Consider the following 18,517-nt stretch of genomic DNA (forward strand, 5'->3'; position numbering starts at 1 on the left):
GGTGGCGTATGCGGACGATGTTGCTATAGCATTCTCGGGTAAATTCCCGCAGACGCTGTGTGAGTGCCTGACAAGTTAACGTCGAGATAATTGACAGATACTTGACCTGGTTTTCCCAAAGTTCCACGCTTCATGGTGCCTGCCGAGAGTGGCGGCTGAGGCAGACCTCGTCCCTGGGCTCCTGGCCATTGGGGGAGTTCGCCTTGCGGCTGGCGAGAACTATAGAGCTGGGAGCCTCCTTGGCTGTCCTGCGTGCTGTTGTCGGTTCTGTTTTTCCATAGCATCGCTGTTGCTTTTAATTTTGTATTTCACTTACTATTTTCTTTTTCCATTTTTCTTTTTCTTTTCGATTTTATATCCTTTCCTGACGACTGAACTGTTTCGAATGATCGAAATATTTATTTCCTGTTGGCAAAACTTTTTTCTCTAAATTTGTTTGACGTGTAACACTGTGCTGTGTGATCGACTCTAATAATCTTGTAGTCGAGTCTGTTAGTTTATGATTCATTTTTATCAAGTGTGCAGTTAGTTATCGTTCAATTAAAAACTTCGACATTCATTTCCTAGTAACGCTCTCAGAAAAACCAGCATTTAAACCAAATGGGCAGTGTAGTATGGTGTCGGAGGACAGAGCTGGACGTTCACAGCCTAAAGTGGTCGCTCTTCTCCTTGCACCGATCCGCTAAAATGAACGCTAAAATATAACGTTTTAGACATGCTATGGAGTCGCTCCATGCAACCCTGATCATTGATCCACGATCACCGATCGCCAGAGCCAAATCCGGCTGCATATTGCGTTCAGTTCAGATTGGTTTCGATCCGCCAGCCAGTTCCTATTTATATTAATTTTTTTAGATCAGCTTATCTGTGAATATAGCTGGGGGCTCTTATCTTCTATCTGAGCTGTACCACCTCGCACCACGCTCCTTTATTCCTCGCATTTAAGTACTTTAAGTCCTTGGCTATGTACACCGCCGCGGATACGTTATATTTGTGAAATGTAGTTCCTCCCAACTGCATCCTCGCAGTCTCCCCAGTTAATCAGCGAAACAGCTCCTGCTCTCATCCTGCGCCTATGCACTGCCCTACCCTACCCTACCATCATTGTAGAAACCCCCACTAGTCGTAGTTTACGGTTTAAGCGAATTTTTTTAATAGTTTCCAAGTGGAAAATAAAATACAAAATCCACAACAGATTATATCATTCTTTCCTTATTCCGTCACTGCGCGAGGGGCCCGCTTAGAGTCCGTGAAGAAGAGATATCAATTGGATTGGATAATATACTAAGTATATCCCTGAGGAATTTTTTTGCATTTAACAAAACGAAATGAAAGAATTGTTTATATCGGACTATCGGTCTATCTATTATAAATAATATCTACTCGTACTCGTATTCAAAGTCAAAATTCTCGTACCATCTGCAGGGGTATAACAAGACAAGAATTCTTCAACTACGAATATGTTCAATTCCCCAGAATTTGCGCGAGTATATGAGTATACCTTTATTTATACAGGTTCAGATATTATTGGAGGGATGGATGGGCGCGATTATTATTTTTCGTACATCCAATACCAGTGACCTGGGACTTCCTTTCTGATGACCTGTGGGGAAATCTCCTGCGCCTGTGCCTGTGACTAGTCCAGGGGATCTCCGAAACCCCTTACAGAAGAGGCTAAAGGAGAAGGGAGAGGCCACACGCACACAAATGTTAGTCAGCCAAATCGAATCGAATCGGATCGTGGACAGCTTATAGTTACCTATTTCTTCGGTGGATTGCAGCTCCAGGCCAAGCAATACAACCTCATTGGTCTCTGTACAAATTGCGACTTGTGGTATTGTATTGCTGGTCCCATTTTTCCTCCCAGCTAAGAAGATTCCCGACAGCGATAGCAGGCTCTTTTGGATTGTCCATGGGATGCTTGCGCTTGCGTCCGTTGGGTTGCCCAATGGGTGGCCATGGCTCTGGCAATATCGACCTGCTGAGCTCCTCGTCGATTTTTTCCTTACGCTCCATCACTTGTTTTTTCCATGCTTCCTCCCACACAAGAAGATCGTGGACAGCCTTTTCGTCAACCGGATTGCACCCTGGTCTGGGCTGCCAAGCGCTGGGGGTTAGGCAAGGTGGGGAACTATAGACTTATAACTCTGTGAATGAAACCCGAGTCTGCTTTAAGTTTTTCGCTGCAGTGGATAGGATATATACATCATGTGCAGCTTATGCGATAGCCTACCGAGTATTTCTGCAGAAGATGCATCTTCTTACCTTGAAATTTCATCGTTGATGTCATTCTGCGCTTTATCCTCGAATAATGCACTGAAATATAGAATTTTTGCATAGTGTTTTGCATGAAAATGAAATGAAAATGTTCTTTTAAATACCTCATAATTTCTTGCTCCATGATCTTCCTTTTTTGTTGTATACTCGCTCTGTCCTAATTCCCTGGTGTTTGTATTGTTCAGATGGCTCCTTTTAATTGAATCCTTTTTTTAACAATGAAGTGGAGTGGAAATATTGGTTTTTTACTTGTCACAAAAAATGCAACTCTGGCTTGGACTGAGCACTGGCCCAACACTGCTCAGCGTTAAGCCCAATCAAGTCACGAAACGTCTTTTAACACATACATGTTCCGTGCACCGATGAACTTTTCCTGTACTGTACTGTTTTCTCCACTTTTTTGTTTGTTGCATTATTATGCATACTTTGGCATATATTATGCATATGCATATACAAATATGCGTAATAATATGCAATTCATTCTTCAAAAATATGCATATTTGTATGTAAGAAAGCCAAGCCTCGAAAACCATCGATTACGATTCGCTTTTGACGCATACATTGTACAATGTGCAGTATTAAATAAATAGTTTAAAATGGAAAAAAAGTTATAAAATATTTTATTTTATTGAGATGTAATTGGGATGTAGATAACAGTGGCGCCATTCGGTTTGATTCATTTTCTGACAGTCTGGCAGCGCCTATTACAGCTGCTGAAGCGAAAGCACCGTTATACTGTAAAAATGTAGGCAATGTGAAAATAATTAAATAAATCGAAAATCTCTCATTATGAGTCAAATGCTGTTAATTTTCAGTAGCTAATCGACAAATTGAGCTTGTGCTTACCACGCCGAAGCGCAATCACTTGCTTAAGGATGTTCCCCCATCCGCACCAGGTGTCAGATTCTCGGCCACAGTGCATAGGGTACAGTTTTTAAGTCAATTAATCGCGGTATTTTTGACCCAATAAAATGGATATATCTTATTGATCGCTTCTGAACTATGAACAGATTACTCCGCTCGAAGATTATCAAGGGACAGGCTGTCTGTACGCTGCACAATAAGTCGCATTTGCTGAATTTGGATCACACAAACATTGTGCGTCTCATAATAACAGAGTCCGCTGTTGCCTTTAGTATTATCGTTATGGAGTGTCCGTAGGATACTGGACACGCTAGCGTTGGCGTTCATCCACAGAGTGCTGTATGTGATTCGGTTGGACATTGTGGCTGCTCTGCGCTGCTGTGTGCTCAACGTGCTCCGCGTGGACTTCAAGCCTGCCCAAATTTTGGTAACTGCCAGCGCAACTACATTTCCAAGCTGTGCTACATAGGGTCATACATTAAAATTGGCGAGTTTTGAGCCCGCCAGAGCCAGAGCAATGCCAGGGCACCCTGTCTCTGCAAGCCCTGCGCTCGAATCCACTTTCAGGCGCCTCGGCCACTCCCTGGCTTGGCATGTGTCAAATGCAGTGCAGTCGCTGCAACGACTCCATCACTTACCAAGTGGTCAAGCCCTCTCCGGCGACTACCCCAAGAGAGCACCCCTCGTCGGCTGTAACCGGAGAAGGGGATTTTGTACGTGAGTGAAAGCAGTTCTCGGGCGGATATATTAGCGTGCCGCAATCTAAATTTCAAAACATCGTGCAGCAGTAGCCGTGAGCTAAAGAGGAAGCACACGCAGAACAGATACACGCTTTATTTTGATAGTCCGGCGCTATCGGATCTCAACCTAAGCTGCTGGGGGATCGAGCCTAATTTCCACACGAGCCCTATTCTTCTGAGGAATAACCTGGAGCTCATCTTGAGCAGAAGCTCTCCCGCCGGCTTGCTTTTCGGCTTATGTCGTGATTAGGTCGTGTTCGTTTGTAATTTGTTTGTATTATTTGCACTGTTTTATAAGCTTTTACCATAGCAATCTTTCGATTGATTGATCTTTGATTGAATTTTACATTAGGGGCAAGACAGGGGTGGGTCAATAATTTATATTTTGTAACTTCTTTTTCGTTTAGAAGAAGTGAAGATATTTTGTTAGTTTCCTGCCTAAACAAAATACATAGGGTTCGTCTTCATGAACTCTGGCATTATCAAACGCTTTGCGTACTCCTCCTGGGGAGAACGAAACTTGGTGCAGCTGGAAGAAAAGCAGTCAAGATGACATTATCAGAACGAAAATATGAAACAATAATAATAATAATATCGCACCCAGTAAGGTAGACACGTCCACGTGCCGCAGCCAAATGTGCCAAATATGCCGGAGCCGGATAAGACACTGCGCGGTTGCAACGAGGAAACATGTGACAAAGATTGTATGTCAATTTCTGCAGTACATCAATATCCAAGTTGCCCGTATTCTCGATTAGGTTGTAACGCGTCGGCTTGGCCGTCCCCTGAATCGACTGATGGCTGACCATGAAGAACTGCATCTCATTGGGATGGACAATGGTGCGATCGACGACGGTTCCCGGAACAACGTTGTTGAACTTGTTGTATTGCGATGGAACTCCGTTCGGAAAGAAGCGCGTATGATGCCGCTTAACTACAATGACGCAGCAAATCTTGGGCTTAATGTGCAGCTGAAAGGAGGCGAAGGTCGATTAGTGATATACAATTACAATGTTTCTGGATGCAAGAGTTCAACTTACCTTGCTGCAGGCGGCAGAAATTCCCCTCAACTCTTTATTCTTGATGTTGGGAAACTGGCCATCGCTTACGCCATCACGATAATAGATTATGTGCTCGGGGTAGGATTTTTGGAACTTATGATAGACACGCAAGTGCTCAAGGGTTATCGACTCCATGTCCTCGATCTCCTCCAGGGCAGAGCGTTGCAAGCGATATTGCATGTTATATGAAGCCCCGAATGGATCGTGGGAGGCGGCAACACCCACCACACTGGGGATCTCTCGCTGATCGGGCGACGGATGAGTCACATCGGCACCCAAAAACATGGTGTTCTTTAGCAGACAGTGCAGGTCATCCCTTAGCTTGTGATTGGTGCCGTTAAGTTTGAAATCGACCTTAAGTAGAATGCTACCAATAACCTGCGCGTTACATTTGCGCTCGACTGTGATCTGCTTGATGCATTGTGTAAGAATGCCGTGCTGCAGCTCAGCCTTTTGCTTCACGACATCATAAAGGTGCCCGAAATTTGGTATAATAACGAACACCACATCAAATTGATTCTTTTTGAAATAGCGGAAATGAGCATCTAGTTCACGTTCATTCTTGTAGTACAGTTTCTCGGCCTTGGCATCCAGGCACAGATTGACTTTGCGACTCTTCTGAAGAACCTGCCACGAAAATTAGGCAGGATCCTGCAATGCAATGCAAAGAACTTACCATCTTCTGAAGCTCGTCCACATACAGGTAGTTAATCTTGCCGTAGAGTATGGCCCATTTATGTGACTTTGGCTTGGGTTCAAGGAATTGCATGCCATCCATGCGCCACGAACCGTTCCTCACCGAGGCCAAATTGTTTTTGTACTCAATCTGAGGCGCATTGAGCGTGCGTGTATTCACGACGATGAAGTCACTGCCCAGACGTATGCCAAAGTGGCTGATGGTCGGGTCTAAATTGTGCCTGAAATATTCCATCAAGCGGATGATCTTGGCCTTCCTCTCGTTGGTGGAAGTGGCAGCATACTTAATCATGGCCGCCACCTGATTAGCTCCATCCTTGCGCTGCGATACGATGAAAAGAAATCAAATCAGGAAATGATTTGCAGTGAAAGAAACTAGTTGAACTCACATTCAGTGTCTGCCCATCCTCAATGCGACATAGTTCGATAGGCAAGTAAATGTGCTTCAACGGCGGCCCAACATGCAAGCAGAGAAGGTTCGGAAACTTTAAATTATACTGCCGAGACTTGTAGTACTCTGCAACGGTCATTTCTTTTCCATCCAGCTCAAATGTCTGAGTGCTAGCCGGAACCTTACAAAGCCCGTTGACTCTGAAGACGCGCGGGGCGCTGCCAAGACAGGCAGGCGGCTCGTAAATTATATTTATGCCCGTTAGGAATGATTCAATATCAGAACGCTTATAGTCAAGATTTGTGCTTTTGTCAATTTTCTGTTATTTTTTGTAAGATTTTGGATGGATGGCGGCCGGGCCTGAAAGAGGTGTAATTTAACAAACAACAAACGATTTGAATTTAAAGAGAACAAAAGAATCGAATTAACATTAAAATTAAAATGAGGCGACCTCTGCCAAGGCAGTGGCTCCAGTGGCTCCAGTGGTTACAGTGGCTCCAGTGACTGCTTTGGCTGAGGCTCAGGCGTGTTTTTGTTGGCGGTTCTGGCTGCTGTTGTTGTGGTTGTGGGCGTGTGATTCCGGTGTGAGGTTTATAGAGTGTTGGCTAAAATTTATCCTGAAATATGAACAGATTGTTGGTCGCGGCCACTGCGATGATATTCTCTTCGGGATGCCAGGCGGTGTTCAGAATTTTCTTGTTAAAGTCGAGACAGTCCACGCTGATCTCGTCTTTCTTCCGTTTGCCACCAGTGCAAACTTTTCGCGGCTTGAGCACCGTCTTCGGCTTGATGATGTCCCTGGAGGCCTCCAGCGTGACATCCTTTTTCGAGTTGCGATCAAAGACACGGAAAAAGTTATTATAGCTGCCAGTCATAATCGAGCTATCCTTGCCGTTCCAACAGCACTCGAATTTGTCGAAAATGCAATCGTTCTCATACAGCGAGCACAGTTTAGCGCGCAGGTATTCGTGGACCGGATAGGTCTCAATGGGCTTGGTTTCCATATGCAAGTCCCACACCTTGATGCTCAGATAGTCCCGGGAGATCATATAGCGACCAGAATTGCTCAGCTTCACATCACTGATGGAGCTGATTATCTCGCTGAAGAAGCTGCGATTCGTTGGATTCTCGGGCTCCTCGAACTGTTTGCTGTGCCGGTCGCATAACGCCGCCGAACGCATATCACATAAACGTATTGTGCCCTTGGAGCTCGAATAGACGAACACATTGCACTCGGTCGGATGGAATTCGGCTGCCGTGATCACCTCGGTGAGCTCCTCCATGTTGGTTGGCTTGATGTCGACAATGTTGTAGCTCTGATTGACCACCTCCAGGTTCCAGAGATTGATGCGCAAATCGTCGGCGGACAGGAAAGTCTCTTGATCGGAATTAACGCTAATTGAATTTATGTGATAGGTATGTGCATTGGCGAAGGTGCGACGCGGCGAGGCCTCCACCATCAGCGGTATCTGCTTCACAGAAGGAACTCGTAAGGCGGTTACATTTTGGGGATCCCTGATCAGACCGTTCTCCTCTTTCGTGTTGTAGCCCTCAAAGGACTTGTCGCGCTCGCTGACCTTCCACAACTTGACCGTCTTGTCGTTGGTGGAGAGCAGAAAGTGCACTGGGTTCTTCTGTTGCAGCCATCGGATTTTGTTGATCTTCTCCTCGATCTCCAGCGACTTGAGGTAATCGAATTCGGGCTCGTGCGATTGGAATGTCGAATAGACATTGTATTCGCCGCGTCGCGGATTGGCGGCTTTCGAGGCAGGATCACGCTGAAAGATGACGACGCGACCGCCCTTGTCGCCGGTGGCCAGCAGCTCGCCATCGTGATTGAATTCCACGCAGGATATGATATCCGCATCTGTGACATCATCGTCCAAGGCGCCCTTAATCTGTGAGAAGCACCAGGACGCCTCTCCATTACCGGCCATGACAGTTGAACAGTTTGAACAGGAACAGTGTTGCTGATTCTGCTCTAAATAGTCAATGATCGTCATGGCCTTCGGAAAGGACTTGTGCGATATGTCCACATTGACAAACGGGCGATCGCCAAGCACGAATGTTTGATAGAGCCCAACCAGAGCTTCGTAGCCGTCGTTAAGATCAAAGGCACTTCCGGGCTCAGACCTTTTGAAGAAGGAGCGACCGGCGCGTATGGCGGTGTTATGACAGGGTGCTGCCAACACATCCTCCAGACACTGCAAGGCTCGCATGGGCTTGTCATATATCTTATCCTTCATATAGCTGTAAAAATGGAAAATTGCATTATGCCGATTCTCTGCCGACACATTTCGTTCAGTATAACGGTCCACTCACCTTCTCAGCGAGTTCAGATCGACCTCCAAGTCCTCCGTCTCCTTGAGTTCCAGAGTGTAATTCAGGATACGGCCATGGCGATCTGTTACCTGGACGGCAGGAAAGCAAGTTTCACTTCAAAGGTGCATCAAGCTCGGCGACAACACAACAACACTTACTTTCACTTCTTGGCCCTGGGAGCTGCATTTTAGCTTCACAACTGAGTAGCACGATGCACGTCCATCAAATGCGGCAATCGCACCGCCCAAGTGTTCAACTCTGTACTGCTCAAAAGCCTTACGATAGAACTTCTTAGGACGCTCTGGCGTGATCTTCACATCGTAGTGATAGGCCACCGCAGGCATTTTGTCCAAGTTAACGTCGAGATAATTGACAGATACTTGACCAGGTTTTCCCAAAGTTCCACGCGGCTGAGGCAGACCTCGTCCCTGGGCTCCTGGCCATTGGGGGAGTTCGCCTTGCGGCTGGCGAGAACTATAGAGTTGGGAGCCTCCTTGGCGTTGTTGATTGCCGCCCTGTCCTCGCTGTTGTCCTGCGTGCTGTTGTCGGTTCTGTTTTTCCATAGCATCGCTGTGTGGCTGCTGCTGCTTCTCTTCCTCCTTCTGCAAGCCAGAGGCGGCAGGACCTCCATTTGGGGGGTGACGAGCCTGTTCTCCATCCGCACCAGCAGCTAAAGATTCGTGAAGAGAGGAAGAATTGATGGTAAACAATCGATACACGGACCTGCGCTAAAAAGATCTAAAACAAAACAAAATATCCTCCAATATCCAAAATTGACGTGTAGAATTATTTTGTAACTAAATGTCAAACCTTCATTCTTACCCATATGAAATGGGAACAATCAAGTATGCCTTTGAATGAAATGTCAAAATTTAAAAAAAAACAAATAATTTTTTTTATTTTTTCAATTTTACTAAATTTGACCGAGTCCTGGATCCTACTATGCGATGGAAACATAACTTATGTAGGGATCTAGGGGGTTTTCGCTGTTGTTGGAACCGCACACGTATCGCATATTTACCGAATTTGTACCAAAAGGTACAACTCCACCTGCCTTTTTGTTGATGTTGTTGCAGGGGCTTCCCGACAACCCGACAACCCGCTTCAGGGTTTTTGGTTTTTAAAAATTCCCACTGCTGCTTTTAATTTTGTATTTCACTTACTATTTTCTTTTTCCATTTTTCTTTTTCTTTTCGATTTTATATCCTTTCCCGACGACTGAACTGTTTCGAATGACTGAAATATTTATTTCCTGTTGGCTAAACTTTTTGCTCTTTGTTTGTCGTATAACACTGTGCTGTGTGATCGATTCCAATAATCTTGTAGTCGAGTCTGTTTGTTTATGATTCAGTTTTATCAGGTGTGCAGTTAGTTATCGCTCAATTAAAAACTTCGACTTTCATTTCCTAGTAACGCTCTCAGAAAAACCAGAAAATTAGTTAGCGCTAATGCACATATGTATGTACCTCCAGCATTTAAACCAAATGGGCAGTGTAGTATGGTGTCGGAAGACAGAGCTGGACGTTCACAGCCTAAAGTCGTCGCTCTTCTCCTTGCACCGATCCGCGTAAATGAACGCTAAAATAAAACGTTTTAGACATGCTATGGAGTCGCTCCATGCAGCCCTGATCATTGATCCACGATCACCGATCCCTATCGCCAGAGCCAAATCCGGCTGCATATTGCGTTGAACGCGTGGGAGTCTCAGTTCAGATTGGTTTCGATTCGCCAGCCAGTTCCTTTCTATATGCATTTTTTTTGGGTCAGCTTATCTGTGAATATAGCCTGGGGGCTCTCATCTTCTATCTGAGCTGTACCACCTCGCACCACGCTCCTTTATCCCTCGCATTTAAGTACTTTAAATCCTTGGATATGTACACCGCCGCGGATACGTTATATTTGTAAAATGTAATTCCTCCCAACTGCATCCTCGCAGTCTCCCCAGTTAATCAGCGAAACAGCTCCTGCTCTTATCCTGCGCGTATGCACTGCCCTACCCTACCCTACCATCATTGTAGAAACCCCCACTAGTCGTAGTTTACGGTTTAAGCGAATTTTTTTATAGTTTCTAAGTGGAAAGTAAAATACAAAATCCACAACAGATTATATCATTCTTTCCATATTCCGTCACTGCGCGAGGGGCCCGCTTAGAGTCCGTGAAGAAGAGATATCAATTGGATTGGATAATATACTAAGTATATCCCTGAGGAATTTTTTTGCATTTAACAAAACGAAAGGAAAGAATTGTTTATATCGGACTATCGGTCTATCTATTATAAATAATATCTACTCGTACTCGTATTCAAAGTCAAAATTCTCGTACCATCTGCAGGGGTATATCAAGACAAGAATTCTTTAGCTACGAATATGTTCAATTCCCCAGAATTTGCGCGAGTATATGAGTATACCTTTATTTATACAGGTTCAGATATTATTGGAGGGATGGATGGGCGCGATTATTATTTTTCGTACATCCAATACCAGTGACCTGGGACTTCCTTTCTGATGACCTGTGGGGAAATCTCCTGCGCCTGTGCCTGTGACTAGTCCAGGGGATCTCCGAAACCCCTTACAGAAGAGGCTAAAGGAGGAGGGAGAGGCCACACGCACAGAAATGTTAGTCAGCCAAATCGAATCGAATCGGATCGTGGACAGCTTATAGTTACCTATTTCTTCGGTGGATTGCAGCTCCAGGCCAAGCAATACAACCTCATTGGTCTCTGTACAAATTGCGACTTGTGGTATTGTATTGCTGGTCCCATTTTTCCTCCCAGCTAAGAAGATTCCCGACAGCGATAGCAGGCTCTTTTGGATTGTCCATGGGATGCTTGCGCTTGCGTCCGTTGGGTTGCCCAATGGGTGGCCATGGCTCTGGCAATATCGACCTGCTGAGCTCCTCGTCGATTTTTTCCTTACGCTCCATCACTTGTTTTTTCCATGCTTCCTCCCACACAAGAAGATCGTGGACAGCCTTTTCGTCAACCGGATTGCACCCTGGTCTGGGCTGCCAAGCGCTGGGGGTTAGGCAAGGTGGGGAACTATAGACTTATAACTCTGTGAATGAAACCCGAGTCTGCTTTAAGTTTTTCGGTGCAGTGGATAGGATATATACATCATGTGCAGCTTATGCGATAGCCTACCGAGTATTTCTGCAGAAGATGCATCTTCTTACCTTGAAATTTCATCGTTGATGTCATTCTGCGCTTTATCCTCGAATAATGCACTGAAATATAGAATTTTTAGATAGTGTTTTGCATGAAAATGAAATGAAAATGTTCTTTTAAATACCTCATAATTTCTTGCTCCATGATCTTCCTTTTTTGTTGTATACTCGCTCTGTCCTAATTCCCTGTTGTTTGTATTTTTCAGATGTTCACGAAACGTCTTTTAACACATATGTATGTATATGTTCCGTGCACCGATGAACTTTTCCTGTACTGTACTGTTTTTTTTTTTTTTTTTTTTTTTTTTTATTTATTTATTAAATTAACAAATTATCTGTTAATAATGGTGCTTAGTTACTAAAGGCGGAAAAAGATAAGTTAAAAGTTAGCTAAATTTAAATGATTATAAATATTGCATGCAATTAGTTTAAGAGACAGTTCAGGGGATAGGGTTTGACAGAGGGAGTTATAATTATGGCATAAAACCCTAAAAGGTTCATGATCAGCATAATTAGACCTACATATGGGTAGACGGATAGGCCTAAAAGTACAGGTAGGTCTAGATGGAACGGCCAAGTCAATCTGACCCAAGAGAGTTTGGGAGTCAACAGTCCCAAGAAGGAGCTTGTGCACGAACATTACACCATTGCATATTCTGCGATGGTGCAACGATGGCAGGTCAATAAGATTTAGCCTAGACCGGTAGGGTGGCAAGATTCTACCCGAGTCCCAGTTAAAGTTCCGAAGTGCAAAAATTAAAAATTGCTTTTGCACGGATTCAATAACAGCCTGCTGCTCTTTATACTGCGGGCTCCACACACAAGAACAATACTCCAATATAGGACGTACTAACGAGATGTACAATTGTTTCGTAACGTACGGGTCGTCAAACTCCTTGGACCAACGCTTGATGAACGCTAAAACACCCTTAGCTTTATTTACAGTTGCAGCTATATGGGTGTTGAAACACATCTTATGATCAAAAAGGACTCCGAGGTCATTTGAACTCGAAATTCGCTCAAGGACATGATTTCCTAGAACATATGAGACAAAATGAGGAGCGCGACGGTAAAATGTCATAAGTTTGCATTTGGAAAGGTTCAGAAAAAGAAGATTAGTTGAACACCACAATAGTAGTTAACTTAGATCAAGTTGAAGGCGTGTGTGCAAATACCAATCAGAGTAAGAAATACAGATTTTGACATCATCAGCATACATTAGTGTAGTAGAGTATGTTATAACTTGAGGAAGGTCGTTCACAAATAAAATAAACAGAAGCGGGCCCAGATGACTTCCCTGTGGCACACCTGAAGTAACATTAACAGTATTTGACAACACGTTAGAAAACAAAACACGTTGAGTACGGTTAGAGAGATAGGACAAAATCCAATCAAGAAGATTCGTTGGGAACCCTAATAAAGAGAGCTTTTGAATAAGCAGAGCATGGTTCACAGAATCGAATGCCTTGCTGAAGTCCGTCAAAACTACATCCGTCTGCAAACCAATTTGAAAACCACGGTGGATTAGGTTAGAAAACTCAAGAAGGTTAGTCGATGTTGAACGATGTCTGAAAAAACCGTGTTGCGACGGAGATATCAAGCTGTAACAAAGATGTTGCAGTTGCCGGGTGACCAGGAACTCAAGAAGCTTCGGGATGGCGGAAAGCTTTGCGATACCACGATAGTTTTCAATGTTTGATCTTGAACCTTTTTTGTGAAGCGGAATGATGTAGGACTAATTCCAAATTACTGGGAGACAAGACTGTTCCAAGGAGAGGTTGAAGAGAAAGGTCAAGGGTTTGCAAAGGGACTGGGCACAGTGTTTTAAGATGCAACTTGGTACCTTATCTGGACCCGCAGAAAACGATATGTCCATAGATGACAAACCTTCCAGAACAACGCTTTCCTCGAAAAAGGGCAGAAAAATGCTGTTAGCTTGAGGTAGCTGGTACAGAAGCTTCTGTTTTGTTCTGGTAATGAAGGGACGGAGGAAAAACGTTTGACTTGCGCTTAGAGTTGACGAACGAATAGAGTTTTTTAGGATCACTACGAAAGTTACTACTACATTGTGAAAGGTAATGATTATAACACTGACTATTGACGGCAAGGAACAGAGAGCGAGCGGAGGAGTATAGAGCTAAGGCCAACGTGGAGCCCGACTTCTGGTACTTTTTATAGAGCCGGGACTTATTATTTTTTAAGTATGACAAATACTTGGAGAACCAGGGAGGCTTGGACGATACAGGTACAGTGATATCTGGAACAAACGTATTAAGGGCGGAGTAAATAGAACTATAAAACGAGTTAACAGTTGCATCTATGTTCGGTAATAAAGAAACGGTAAAAAAAGAAACGACCAATCAACACGCGAGAGATGTAGATCTAAATCGATAAAGTTTGTTTTGCGAAAACACTTTATGTGACAAGGAGCCATGGAACTGTCAGCACCTCCAGATTGTGTACACTCCAGTGATATCAACAAAGTTGGATGGTAAGGATCTTCAGGGAGAGATATTGGGCTTGTTCTAGATACCGTAGCAAGAGAACCATCGTTAACAAAAACGAGGTCAAGAAGTCTGTCCCTAATGTTTTTAACGGCAGTAATTTGGACAAGGGAAATATCCGTTAGCCCATTGATAAAGTCATTATGGCAATTGGGAAACAACAGGTTAGCGTCATTACAAGGCAGCCAAGAAAGAAATGGGAGGTTAAAGTCCCCCATGACAATAATTCGATCATTGCACCCTAATGCAGAAACAACATTATTAATTGCTGAGAGGTGGTGTAAGTAAAGCTCAGCATCAGACCTGGGAGGAATGTAAGAGCAGGTTAAATAGAAAAATGCGGAGCCAACACGAACTTTGACTGCAACAAATTCAATTCCATGAATGTTATTGAATGGGAATAACTCAGATGAGAAAACAGATTTAACTGCAATCAGAACCCCACCTGCAAAAGATGGGCGGTCCATTCTATAAATAGAGTAACTATCAATGAAAATTTCATGATCATTGACAGAGGAGTTAAGCCAGGTTTCGGTAAACGCGATGGCATCGAAATCAAAGGACGCGCTATTAGTATGAATTTGACGCAATTTTCCCAGCAAACTGCGGACGTTCTGATAGTGCATGGAAAAATAGTACATCAGTTTTTTGGAGCATGTTCGGTAATTCTTGGATTCGAGCTCGAATCTTTGAGAAGGAACTCATGCACAATTGTATGCTTAGGCCATATTGACGGTTCTAGAGAACAGTATAGTAAAGAATCAGGGAGAAGAATTTTAAAGGATGATATGTTGCGCTTATGTTTAAATGTAAATTTAGTCACAACTATATCAACAGGCGAAGTGTTAAGTTTAGCGGCAAGATGTTGTTTAACATCCTCCGTTGTAGCCTCAGGAATAAGACGAGAAACGAATATTGCTTTCCGAGGGACCACTGCTCTAAGTTGAAGTCCCGAGCGAGAACGAGATGGTGGAGCCACTCCTAAAAGAGATCTCGGTACAAGGGCAGAGGAATTGGCAGCAATGGCTGTAGCAGGAATTGGAGTAGGAATTGGAGCAGGAATTGGAGCAGGAATTGGCAAGACGTCGTCAGCAACCAGCACACCCGCACTAGGAGCACTCACCGCGTCAGAAGTGACGGCCACAGAAACTGCAGGGATGGGATTGATGCTGTTGGGAAGTTGGGTGCTCGAAGGAAGCACATTGCTCGGTGTAAAGAACTCCGGAGCCACCGTTGGCGGATTTACAGACAACGGCGTGGCATGACTACACGGAAATGCTTCCGATGGATGAAGGTGGGAGGCAGGCGTACCAATCGGATTAGGTTGCAAGAGATTGGTATCATTATGCGGAATTTTCCGTCTAGGCGATTCGCTCAAGAGTTTGAGCCCAAGAAACTGTGATTCAAGGGCAAGAAATTTCTCGTTGAGAGCCACAAATTGTTTCCGGACGTCCAGAAACCCAGTTCGAGTCTGTCTCATAAATGTGCGCATTTCGGCCTCAATCTCCCGACAAGCCAGACATGACCAAGACAGGCCCATGCGTTTCGAGATCAGATCATTCAGCCGGCCAAAATTTCCACCACCAGCACATTTTATGTGGGCAAAATTGTCGCACAGCCAGCAGCTAAGAAATGAATCACCGATGATAACACCACCGAATTCACATTTCTTTGCACTGCAAACAATTGCCATTATGGACAGTAGTAGAATCACTGTGCACGAATAAAAAAAAGAACGGAGTGAGATCGCAGGTAAAGTAGGAGAGCAGACAGCAGAGCGAGCCAGACAATCAGCTGCAGCGGCAATAATTCAAAGCAGATTATCCAACGAAGTGCAGAAAACGAGCAGTAAACTCACCAAAGCAGAGACACAAAAGAAAAGTCCACAGAGAGGGAGAGTATAGGCAATCCAGAGAGAGTGAGAGCAACAATGCGAGCAGCCCGCTTATGCTCACGAGAGAGTGTGGGCAATGCAAACGCTGATGCGCGAGAACAGTGCACACCGAAGAAGCGATAACGAAAAGCAGACTGGGCAAAAAACAATAACAAATTGCCTGCACGAGTCCGATGTGTTACGTTGCAATATTGAATTTATATTAAACACTTGTTTACAAACAAAACACTGGTGGTTAACACAAAGTAGAATCAAATTAAAGAGATGCGATAATATATCAAAACAAAGTCACAACAATGTTGTATGATATTTAGGCAAAGGGCGGAGAATGCGGGAGCAAGAAAAAAACACAACCGGCTTAAGCAAGAGCTAGAAGCATCCACTTTTTTGTTTGTTGCTGTTTGTTGATTAATTAATAATACAAAGGGGTTGCGTTATGGTTTGATCCATTCTCTATATTTTCCTAATTTTCTCACGCGGACCGCACTGAACCTATTTTATGCACTTACTTTCTACGAGGAAAACACTCTGGATCTGGCTTCGGGACCGGCTCAATTGCAGCAACATATTGCTACTTCACTTCACAGAAGGTCCAAAGGTCCTAGCCTAACGGGAATGAGTTTAAAGTATTGTGGCTCTTAACGAATAGCGCGGCATATAAGACGCATTCAATTTAACAGCTAACAATGTAAGGACATCATTTCATGTCGCTACTTGGTTCATATATCCTGTGTGAACAAAATTTTCATAAAATCATAAAAGCTCCGCTTAGAGTACGACGCTACAACCGACCAACTCAATAAGGAGTTACCATCATAACCGATCATAGACATCATTTTATGCAGATAACATGGAGGAAATGAAAGAGGTAAGAGAGATGATATTTATCAACAAAAAAAACAGTTTAATTAGGTAAAAAAAAATAAAATCTATATTTCCATTTTAGGTTCTTGAAACGCTGAACCCAGAAGATTCTGAATCTACTGAGCTGGCAAAAGAGCTGGTAGAAGCGAAGGTGCTACCATTAGCAAAGTCAATGGATTCATTTAAGGAAGCTGAAAATATTGTTTATAACATAACTGGTGGTTTTGGAATGGATTTTAAAACGTCAGAGCCTCTTAAATAATAATTTAGAGAAAATGTTGTATATATCCTCTAGTTTACTAGTTGACAATTGTTAATCAAATTTCAATATATATATCACCTTTAAATCGTTTTTATATTATTGTGATTTGATTAACATATGCATATTTTGGCATATATCTTGCGGATGGAGACTGGACAACTGCACGGAGAACGTCAGTAGTGATTTTGGGAATGAAGATTCAGCGGCATTTAGATTTTATATTATTTATTGGTTTGTATTAAGCCCAAAACGAAGCCAAGCCTCGAACACCATCGACTACGATTCGCTTTTAACGCATACATTGTACAATGTGCAGTATTAAATAAAAAGTTTAAAATGGAAAAAAAGTTATAAAATATTTTATTTTATTGAGATGTAATTGGGATGTAGATAACAGTGGCGCCATTCGGTTTTATTCATTTTCTGACAGTCTGGCAGCGCCTATACACAGCTGCTGAAGCGAAAGCACCGTTATACTGTACAAATGTAGGCAATGTGAAAATAATTAAATAAATCGAAAATCTCTCATTATGAGTTAATTTTCAGTAGCTAATCGACAAATTGAGCTTGTGCTTACCACGCCGAAGCGCAATCACTTGCTTAAGGATGTTCCCCCATCCGCACCAGGTGTCAGATTCTCGGCCGCAGTGCATAGGGTACAGTTTTTAAGTCAATTAATCGCGGTATTTTTGACCCAATAAAATGGATATATCTTATTGATCGCTTCTGAACTATGAACAGATTACTCCGCTCGAAGATTATCAAGGGACAGGCTGTCTGTACGCTGCACAATAAGTCGCATTTGCTGAATTTGGATCACACAAACATTGTGCGTCTCATAATAACAGAGTCCGCTGTTGCCTTTAGTATTATCGTTATGGAGTGTCCGTAGGATACTGGACACGCTAGCGTTGGCGTTCATCCACAGAGTGCTGTATGTGATTCGGTTGGACATTGTGGCTGCTCTGCGCTACTGTGTGCTCAACGTGCTCCGCGTGGACTTCAAGCCTGCCAAAATTTTGGTAACTGCCAGCGCAACTACATTTCCAAGCTGTGCTACATAGGGTCATACATTAAAATTGGCGAGTTTTGAGCCCGCCAGAGCCAGAGCAATGCCAGGGCACCCTGTCTCTGCAAGCCCTGCGCTCGGATCCACTTTCAGGCGCCTCGGCCACTCCCTGGTTTGGCATGTGTCAAATGCAGTGCAGTCGCTGCAACGACTCCATCACTTACCAAGTGGTCAAGCCCTCTCCGGCGACTACCCCAAGAGAGCACCCCTCGTCGGCTGTAACCGGAGAAGGGGATTTTGTACGTGAGTGAAAGCAGTTCTCGGGCGGATATATTAGCGTGCCGCAATCTAAATTTCAAAACATCGTGCAGCAGTAGCCGTGAGCTAAAGAGGAAGCACACGCAGAACAGATAAACGCTTTATTTTGATAGTCCGGCGCTATCGGATCTCAACCTAAGCTGCTGGGGGAT

At 43.8% G+C, this 18,517-nt stretch overlaps 3 protein-coding genes and 2 pseudogenes across 3 annotated transcripts; 2 read left to right on the forward strand and 3 right to left on the reverse strand.

Moving 5' to 3' along the window:
• Positions 1-1,254: 1,254 nt before the first annotated feature.
• Positions 1,255-2,571, reverse strand: LOC117186814. The gene is made up of 4 exons (XM_033388103.1): positions 2,382-2,571; positions 2,266-2,316; positions 1,760-2,107; positions 1,255-1,674 (listed from the first exon to the last, which is right to left on the reverse strand). Exons 1-3 carry the CDS (start codon positions 2,399-2,401, stop codon positions 1,804-1,806), a joined length of 375 nt encoding a protein of 124 aa, XP_033243994.1. The 5' UTR covers positions 2,402-2,571; the 3' UTR covers positions 1,255-1,674; positions 1,760-1,803.
• Positions 2,572-3,085: 514 nt separating this feature from the next.
• LOC117186748 lies at positions 3,086-3,866 on the forward strand (annotated as a pseudogene).
• Positions 3,867-6,354: 2,488 nt separating this feature from the next.
• On the reverse strand, positions 6,355-9,620 carry LOC117186800 (protein phosphatase PP2A 55 kDa regulatory subunit-like). The gene is made up of 4 exons (XM_033388087.1): positions 9,515-9,620; positions 8,510-9,021; positions 8,352-8,440; positions 6,355-8,279 (listed from the first exon to the last, which is right to left on the reverse strand). Exons 1-4 carry the CDS (start codon positions 9,528-9,530, stop codon positions 6,635-6,637), a joined length of 2,262 nt encoding a protein of 753 aa, XP_033243978.1. The 5' UTR covers positions 9,531-9,620; the 3' UTR covers positions 6,355-6,634.
• A 973-nt stretch (positions 9,621-10,593) lies between these two features.
• On the reverse strand, positions 10,594-11,780 carry LOC108162655. Its single transcript, XM_017297489.2, has 4 exons — positions 11,640-11,780; positions 11,524-11,574; positions 11,018-11,365; positions 10,594-10,932 (listed from the first exon to the last, which is right to left on the reverse strand). Exons 1-3 carry the CDS (start codon positions 11,657-11,659, stop codon positions 11,062-11,064), a joined length of 375 nt encoding a protein of 124 aa, XP_017152978.2. The 5' UTR covers positions 11,660-11,780; the 3' UTR covers positions 10,594-10,932; positions 11,018-11,061.
• Positions 11,781-17,577: 5,797 nt separating this feature from the next.
• On the forward strand, positions 17,578-18,358 carry LOC117186749 (annotated as a pseudogene).
• The last annotated feature ends 159 nt before the right edge of the window (positions 18,359-18,517 follow it).

The sequence above is a fragment of the Drosophila miranda genome, chromosome XR (assembly GCF_003369915.1).
Source record: "Drosophila miranda strain MSH22 chromosome XR, D.miranda_PacBio2.1, whole genome shotgun sequence".
NCBI lineage: Eukaryota > Metazoa > Arthropoda > Insecta > Diptera > Drosophilidae > Drosophila > Drosophila miranda.

Coding starts and splice junctions, on each gene's coding strand:
- LOC117186814 (XM_033388103.1), bottom strand. CDS start 2,401: ATGGAGCAAGAAATTATGAG. Junction 2,317..2,381: donor ATGGAGCAAGAAATTATGAG/GTATTTAAAAGA, acceptor TCTATATTTCAG/TGCATTATTCGAGGATAAAG. Junction 2,108..2,265: donor ATCAACGATGAAATTTCAAG/GTAAGAAGATGC, acceptor CCTAACCCCCAG/CGCTTGGCAGCCCAGACCAG.
- LOC108162655 (XM_017297489.2), bottom strand. CDS start 11,659: ATGGAGCAAGAAATTATGAG. Junction 11,575..11,639: donor ATGGAGCAAGAAATTATGAG/GTATTTAAAAGA, acceptor TCTATATTTCAG/TGCATTATTCGAGGATAAAG. Junction 11,366..11,523: donor ATCAACGATGAAATTTCAAG/GTAAGAAGATGC, acceptor CCTAACCCCCAG/CGCTTGGCAGCCCAGACCAG.
- LOC117186800 (XM_033388087.1), bottom strand. Junction 8,441..8,509: donor CCCAGGGCCAAGAAGTGAAA/GTAAGTGTTGTT, acceptor CCTGCCGTCCAG/GTAACAGATCGCCATGGCCG. Junction 8,280..8,351: donor GATCTGAACTCGCTGAGAAG/GTGAGTGGACCG, acceptor CCATTTTTACAG/CTATATGAAGGATAAGATAT.